The sequence below is a fragment of the Hippoglossus stenolepis genome, chromosome 5 (assembly GCF_022539355.2).
Source record: "Hippoglossus stenolepis isolate QCI-W04-F060 chromosome 5, HSTE1.2, whole genome shotgun sequence".
Taxonomy (NCBI): Eukaryota; Metazoa; Chordata; class Actinopteri; order Pleuronectiformes; family Pleuronectidae; genus Hippoglossus; species Hippoglossus stenolepis.
Genome location: NC_061487.1, coordinates 7,741,596 through 7,750,024, shown reverse-complemented (window position 1 = coordinate 7,750,024; position 8,429 = coordinate 7,741,596). Strand labels below are relative to the sequence as shown.

Sequence of the window (8,429 nt, the reverse complement as noted above, 5' to 3'; positions counted from 1 at the left end):
AGTTTAAAATACAAACTTAAATTGACACATCGACCTGGTATTGCAGTACCTTCATGAAGGGTGCACCCACACTGTAGATGGCGATAATGCCCCTTGACGTTGGTGGCCAACTTGCCAACCGCCAATTCACCGAACAAAGAATAAGAAGTAAAAATGTAAATTAGGACAGAAAATAGACCTTCAGATTACAAACAGAGTCCAAAATTGTGTAAAAGATGCTGTGAATTAAAACAATAACCAAGCCATTAGCTCTGAGAGGATGTACCCAGCTTAATACCAACATCAGCATGCTAACATGCTAGAAAATGACAATGCCAAAATGCAAATGGTAAGCAGGTTTATGTTTAGCCTTCTGGCATTGCATCATTTGTTTGCTTTAAATAGTTTACATTTGAGGAACTTTACTGATGAACCCCAACTGGAATAATGTGATGGTGCTACATACAAATTAAGCGATCTCCAACGTGATGCCTGTAAACAGGGGCAACAATGCCCAAATTTCATGACAATACATTCAAGAGTTGTAATGAGTGTTCATGTGGGGGCCATGTACAGAAATTCAGGCCAATCCCATCAAATTGACAGAGATATGTTGTAAGTCTAAAGGTTTATCTTCTGGAAATTTGTATAATTTCATGGGCATCCGAGCAATAATTATCTGAGTCCGAACCAACAAACAAAGTCTGAACCAGAGGTTAACTCTACCATCAGCTACTGTCAAGGTCTTAAACCAATGAACTTCAGGAAAATATACCTCAACAAATCAAGGTAGAAGTTAAGAACAGGCCTTTTAAAGTTGAAACCAGCAACAACACACTTGGAAACTGTAATTTCTCGTAAACCAGGGAAACAAAAGGAAAAGGAAAAGCAGGTCACCTCCCTTCCTAAGATATTGTAAACTACTTCAAACAACAAAGATCTGGTAACCTGAGGCGACGTTAAAGAGGATGTGCTGGCACAAGTCACTGAAACTAAGTTCAAAACCCTGCCAGACAATCCGCACATCTTTTCCTGTTGACAGTTTCCACCCGGCTCTTCAGTTTACGCAAATGGCAGTGAGCTCAGTGCGGAGGGGAAGAGACGCTGAATTCTGCTGATGAGAGATGGTAACTGCCGTATGAGTCACATCTTACCATCAATGGAACATCAGATACTTGCAGGTACACTGACAGAGCTCGTACTGTCAGGTAAATGCAGAGTATTTTCGCAACTTAACCAATAATATCAAACACATCAGACATAGAGTATATTCAAATTCTATCCCTAAACTTTTAGTTAGGTTAGTTTAATTTTATATACAAGTCTATATTTTATGACAGAACTAACAATATTTAGTTTTTGACAGTTTTTTTTTTTTTTAAATTGTTTGATATTTTCAAAAGGGTGAAAAACAACCAGAAGCAAATTAAATGAGCATGTGATGACTTCGGAGAAATTTCTGTTAGAAAGACTTTCTTTTATTATCATTTAAGAATTCCTTGTAACAAGTTGTTTCTAGAAAATCGACAGATTTTTCAAATACTTTACACCCTGGGAACAAAGAGAGGTGGCGTAGTCCATTAAAAAAAACTTTTATTTAGAAACATACACTTTTAAAACACCTTTTCAACAATTTTAAACTTCTTTTGAAATAGTAAAATCCTATGCCAATCCTTTTCATGGTCACAACTTAGCGACATCTCCCCTTCCAAAATGCTAAGTGAATCGTAAACTCTCCGTTACTGTTATTCGAATGGTTTTGGTTAATGTTTGTCGATGCCGGTTATAAGAAACATACCAAATGACCAGAGCAAGGATGCGATGTTACGTGACATCTGAAATGCAGAGCAACAAAATAACACGACCCCGAATATAAATGTGCCACACTGACATAAGACGCTTCTTGTCCTTTTTGGATCCCTCCAACAACCTATGGTGTTATGAAAGGATCTGCACAACGGACTGACTGTGGCTGAATCCTGTGCAGTTTTTCTCAAGGAAAGAACCATTTTCAAGTTCTGCATTTTGATGTAGATATACCAATGTTTTTAGCCAAAATTGCAACGGATATACAGCGTAGCTCTACTAATCTGCACTCTGAAGGCATCCTGAACAGTGCCTGATTAGAATTAGCCATGCTTTGCAATAGGTCCGATCTGCAGAAGCATTCAGCAGAGATTCTAAAGAGCCATATGTGGGCCGACGCCACTCAGAAACACTGAGTAAGCTATTTGCATCCCATTAAGCCTCCCACTCAGTCCTCCATGTTTGCTTCTCTTATTGGCTTTTGATTCAAGAAATTCAGAGAGTCCGCATTGTCCGGGCTCGGCGTGGACAGGTGCTCTAACTCGTAGCCTCCGCTCCTGTTGGCTGGGCGGACTTCACTTGATGTTTTTTTGTGTTCCAGGATCTGCTGCAGCTGGAGGCTGGCATACTCAGGCTTGGTGGTGAGCGGCCCGACGGGAACCTCTATACCCAGGATGTCAGTGACCATGTAGGGGCGAAGCCAGCCAACTAGAGGGGTGCTGCCAGGAGTGTAGTGGGTCTGCTGGTGGTAGAAGAGGAGACCATCGACCTGCAGCCACAAATTAAGCATTAGATTTATCAAAGCCTGATCTTAACTAAACTAAATGTATTTTTGTTTGTCTGTTCATAAGCAGTTTAATATTTTTTTCATGAACACATCATCAGACTTTAACACTCTAGCGTTCATCTGAGGTGTTTGCAGAGAAACTGCTCTTACGCTGAAGCTGTACTCAGCAGCCAGGGCTTTCTGAATGGATTCTGCTGTGCAGGCTGTGCTTTGGAGGCTCACAAACCGGAACTGTAGGACCAAACAAAAACAGAAACACCACTTTGTTAGTTCCTAATAGAATTTGTCTTCTTGTCAAATGTGAGAAAATAGTTTCCAAAAGTGAATTTACTCAACAGGGTCTGATTTAGCTTCTACTGGGGCTTAAATTAATCTCCATTATCTTAAAGATTTGTGTGATTTTAGTCCAAAATTAGTCCCCAAGACAGTTACAGGAGTATGTCTTCAATTTTTCATTAGTCTTATTTTCCTAGGTTCAAGTTCAGGACTTTATGTTTTCCCATATTGGGAAATAAGGTGCAGCAAGACATAAAACAAACAGAAAATACAATATAGTGTCTCCAGCAACAATACAAATACAGATCAAGAAAAGTAGGAAAAATGGGGCATGACGTGGAAAGGCTCTATTCCTGTTGCTGGTACTCACAGGGTTGCGTTTGGCGATCTCTGATAGGCCGCCCGTCTCCCCGACTTTGGACTGAAGCCAGAAGAAACGGAATTCGGTCTGTTGATGAGAAAACAAGCACTGTAAACAAAACCCCCCCCATTTCAAATACTGAGGCAATGAGATGGGCAACGTGGTCAGAAGCACATCTGTGGCCCAGACTTCGCTACTTAGGCAATTAGACAAGCATTCCTGGGTTGCTGGAGGATTTGAAGCCAGACTCACCGGGCAGTCGTAGACCGGGTGGCCTCTCCAGCACATGACATCCAGGATGTAGTACGTTCTGTCCACTTCGCTGTAAATGCAGTCTAGGATTGTGTAGTCTGCGTGGAGCAAAAACAAAGACCAGTTCACACACAGACAGAATTCACATGTACACTTAACTATTACCGACTAATTAAAAAGCAATAAGAAAGGTTTCACTACTTAATAGTATATACAATTCACAACTGCAGGATGCTTGATGTGATCATTGATCTGGACCAGTAGCACAATGATTCCAATAACTCATTTTGGATGTGCAAATCATTTTGTGTTTCCTATTAATGTTTTGTAACAAACACCAACGAGAAGAATTTCCAATAACCACGAGGATGGTGCAACAGCTGTGAACAACAAGTTCTGCCACACATTTTAGCTCCGAAGGCTAGAATAAGTCTTGAATGCCACTAAACAAGTACAAGTTGACAATATCAACTCTTCACTCTGTGTTGTAGTTGTATTGCCTTTTTACTACTCCCTAATATCCACTTTTGCCACAAGGTAAATTATTTTCGGATGTGGCTGAGGGGTAGAGCGGTCTTCCTCCTACCAGAAGGTCAGAGGTTTGGTTCCAGTCTTTCCCATCTGCATGCCGAAGTGTCCTTGGGCAAGACACTGAACCACAAATTGCCCCTATTAGTTATTGGAAGTCGCTTTGGATAAAGGCGTAAGCTAAATGATATGTAATGTAATATTTAACAGATGGCTAAGATGAGGCAACAACAAGATGGCTAATTAAAAAAACAAATGTGACGATATCAACAAGAAATACTGTTGAGGAATAAAATCTCTTTACCAAAGCCTCCTTATATTTTTGTTGAAATAAAATTCCCCTTTTTTTAAAATAGTGACTATCAATTAGAAATCCTAATCATGAATTGAATGACCGCGCAGCTCATTTCTCTTCCTGCTTGCTTGAATCATCCAGTTTATATTGCTTTTATTATGTAAAGCACTTTGTGTTGCATTGATTGTAGGAAAAGCTGCTGCACAAATAAAGTCTGATTGATTGACGGATCAGAGGCAGCTTTGTACAACAGCCCAACCCATGTAATGTTCAGTCAGGACTGTGCCAGAGAGGTGTTGACTTTAATCTGCTGTATGTTTTGTTGCCCACAGTTATGGTGGCGTTATTTGAAAATACTTTGCGCACAAAACAAGCAAAGCAATAGACACTGAGCAGACTTTATTCAAGCCCAAATCAATCTTCAGTATCATGCTATGCACGATAATGAATAGACGACATTTAGCTGCATTTATCTGTCACAGACCCATTGATAATCCACAGGACCTGCAAAGGGTATGGTGATAAAGTTGTGTGCTTAGCATGAATAACATGTTTAATGCACCAAAGTAAATGAATTTATCTTGAGCACAAGGTTAGTTAAGGAAGCTGACATCAATAAATGTAATCATGTGTTCTAGAACCAATGAATAATTAATTATCATTATTACATCATTAATTAGGCTGCTCCTTTATGAAAGTCTGTGTTAGAACCTACCTGTCTATGTCTAACTGCAGAGAAGCTGCAAAGTTCACTTGCCTTTTAGTTCCTGAACTGATTGCAAGTATTTCAGAGTCCACCAATGACATTGGTGCCATCTTGTTATTGTCTTATTTGACTCATGAAAGAAAAATTAAGGTTGCTAATCAACATATTTAGACATGTTAAAGAAATAAACAGAAGAATCTACTGTTGGAGAGACACTAATTCAAAAAAATACAGAGTCAGTATGTTTCAGTGACCCCTGTGACTTGTCTGATGCAACCAGGCCACCTACCTTTTCCCATGGCAGAGTTGTGTCGGTTCCCACCAGGCAGCAGGGAGGGGAAACGGTTCACACAATAGCCGCTTTTAGTGTACGCCGCAGTGGAACCCTTTAGAGAAAGGCAGGACCAGAGACGTTACATGAGGGAAGAGACAAAAAACACTGCAACATCTTCTCCCTGCACCTTGAGTTTCACAGAGTTTGAGGTGTTTCTGTGTTTCTACCACTAAATTCTGATCAGTTCATCCTTGAGTCCAAGTGAACATTTATGCCAAAACCCCAGAGGCATGCACTTCCTTTCACCACAGAGAAGTGGTTACTCTTTGTTCCTATTTTAGAGATCTAATGATTAAATTCAAGTTTGCATCAGCATGATGTCAACTTCTCTTTCCAGTTGAATGACGACACCATGTGGCTCAACACACTTTGTGTTGTCTGTGTGTGGCACAACTTGCATTGGATTCTTCTCCTTCTACAGTTTCCTCACCACCTCAGTGCCAAGGCCAAAAGCTTTTTTATCATAATCATGATTATTTTTGTACAATATTGTAATCACGATTATTTAAAATAATAACTTATTGACTTTGGAAACATCACACACTTATTGAACATTAAAGAAAAAAAGAAATAGTTTAAGTGCCCGTGTTAACAGATTACAGTGTGTACACAGCCTGAGTGAGCAGCACAGATCAGCCGATTCTGCTCCTCTGCTCTTTTCTGATCACTCACACGTAGAACTGGTCTTTACAAAAAACCTGCTAAATTCACTCATGGATAAACAGGGCGTCACTTCTATCTGTGAACTATCTGCCCCTAAGGACAGATTGTGTGACATAGCTTAAAGAACAGTGACAGGTTCCTACCTTGGAGGCAACAATGAGAGATCTTTTCCCAACAGGACAAACCACCATCAGCCAATCAGTGTCCAGTTCTGATGGTACATCCACCAGCCACTCTGACAGCATGAGCTGAGGAGGAAGTGGAAACAAATTCAGCGCTTCATCTTCGTCAACATTTTTAGTAGAGACATCAAGATCTATGGAAGAATCTGTCAGCAGTCAACTGAAGTGTGATTTGTTACAAGGTCTGATGAGAGAGCAGGGCAGTAATTCTACAACCTACTGTGCCCTCTGCTGGACAAAATGAGGAATGCAACAAAAAGGGACAGGAGGAATGTGTTCCTCACACATCAAACACTGACCTGGTTGGCATAATGCTTTGGGAGCTTCCTCCTCTCAATCTCCATCCCATCTTCCTCTGCATTGCTGTCTATCTCCCGTTCCCCCTCGTCCTGTTTCTCCATGTCCTCCTCCCCATCGCTGTCTGCCCCTGTCCAGTCCCCATCAGCCAGACGCCGCGCATGGTTGACGTAGTTTAACCTTTTACTGGGATGACATGAAAAAGAATGGCTCATTCAGACCCTCTCTCTGTGGTGTTGCCTTTAAAGATCACCAGTGGAATTTACAGGTGTAAACTGTTGGGACACAGACCTTTTCTGCAGGTCAAGGAAGCGCCTTCGCCGCTCGCTCTGCTCCAGGACGCTGTGCTTGCTCTTGTACTGGGCCAGTCGAGGGTGTGGGGCGGCTGTGCTGTTGAGCTCCTTGGACACAGCAAAGCTGGCCGAGAGGGCTTTGGTCAGGTCATCCATGGGGACTCTGCAAATCAGTTCAAAACAATGGTTATGTAGGTTTAATGGCATTTTTCTCCTGGTGCTTAAGTAATATGGTTCGTAATTCATGAATAATCCCTATATGCAAGCCTGAAAATTAGAATAGTGGCAATATTAGTGATAATCTTTGGGAGCAGATCAGAGATTTGGTTTGCCAGCACATTTATTAGCTAAGAAGAATATTATTTGTGTTGCACTGGTGCTGCATTACGTTATTTTGTGAGGCAAAGGTGTAGGCTGCAGGCATGTGCTGTATTCTGGTAGTTCATTCAGACATTTGTTTTACATTTGAATAATGTATGAGTGAGACTAATTCATGAAGTTGAAATTGGGGGTATTAATCAAACTAAATAAAAAAAACAATTGTGACAAATTACAAAACTTTGGGTTCTAAGTTTATAGTTGAAAACTTGGCGTCTTTGCTAACTGTCAAGCATGAGGGTGGCAAAGGGAGGGAACACTACAGGCTGAGAAGAGGCGGGTTTCTACAACGGGACAATGTTCCAAAGCAGATACAAAATTAAAATAAAAACCACCACCATAAACTACTTCAAGAAACACAAGCTTCTGGAAGTTCCCTCACAAACGTAAACATCACTGAACATCTGGAGAGATCTTAAACTTGATGTATGCGCAAGACAGCCTGAACATATCTGAGAACTTGTTTATGTATAGAATAAAGACTGTTAGCTTTTACAGTAAACTTAGATATTGTCGGGGAGGAGGGGGGGTGGGGCTGTGGTGTTGGTGATGTGTAATCACAGACTGTTCATAAAAGATTGGGCACATTAAACTCTCTTTAGTTTAACAACACGATATAACCTCACTGACATGACGTCATTAACGCAGAGAGACGACACGCGCCTTCAGAAACCAGTGGCACCAGTATACTTTCATCTCGCGGAGGTTTGACTCGTGAGCCCTCCTGAGTTTTTACAGAAATCCCAGTGTTACAGTGCAGATTAGCAAGTAGCATGGTGCTAAAGCTGCTAGCACAGTGTGGGCCGACGAGACAACGCGGAGTCGACACACGCTGAGTTACGGGCTCGTTTCTTGCAGCCACACGTGGTAAGCAGGCGCAGCTTCAGCGGGGTGCAGTTGCTGTGGTGGGAGATAAAGAAGAAACCAGTGAGACACTCAGATACCTGGGACATGCAGGAGGCTGCTGCTGCTGGTGGTGGTGCTGCTGCTGCTGCTGCGGAGGCGTCACGCTGACATCTTCCCACCACTGGAGACAAGTCGTTGGTCGACCAACCGCAGAAACTATCCCGGAGTTCGAGCAGCGTCACCTCCATTGAAAACAAACTACTCTGAACAATTTATCATGTTTCCTGAAAACACTGTAAAAAAAAAAAGCTGTGACAATTTCCCTGTGAGGTTTTACAACATTACACAAGAGTCATTTCTGACTGGAATGATTGACTGTTTTTTATACAGAAGCCTGTTTATTTGTTGAAGTGTTGGTTAAATCCATGGTTATACTGTGTATTTGT

The 8,429-nt window shown here is 41.4% G+C and overlaps 1 protein-coding gene across 1 annotated transcript; it reads right to left on the bottom strand.

The window, feature by feature from the left end:
- Positions 1-1,555: 1,555 nt before the first annotated feature.
- On the bottom strand, positions 1,556-8,227 carry snupn (snurportin 1). The gene is made up of 9 exons (XM_035156010.2): positions 8,082-8,227; positions 6,758-6,922; positions 6,469-6,652; positions 6,131-6,235; positions 5,280-5,376; positions 3,462-3,559; positions 3,219-3,296; positions 2,723-2,803; positions 1,556-2,554 (listed from the first exon to the last, which is right to left on the bottom strand). The coding sequence occupies exons 2-9, from the start codon at positions 6,913-6,915 to the stop codon at positions 2,234-2,236; spliced, it is 1,122 nt and encodes a 373-aa protein (XP_035011901.1). The 5' UTR covers positions 6,916-6,922; positions 8,082-8,227; the 3' UTR covers positions 1,556-2,233.
- Between the last annotated feature and the right edge of the window lie 202 nt (positions 8,228-8,429).

Excerpts from the sequence above, each read along its gene's own strand:
- snupn (XM_035156010.2), bottom strand. The coding sequence starts at position 6,915 with ATGGATGACCTGACCAAAGCCCTCTCGGCCAGCTTTGCTGTGTCCAAG. Across the intron at positions 5,377-6,130 it reads CTCTCATTGTTGCCTCCAAG|GGTTCCACTGCGGCGTACAC; the intron begins GTAGGAACCTGT and ends CTTTCTCTAAAG. Across the intron at positions 3,560-5,279 it reads CAACTCTGCCATGGGAAAAG|ACTACACAATCCTAGACTGC; the intron begins GTAGGTGGCCTG and ends TGCTCCACGCAG.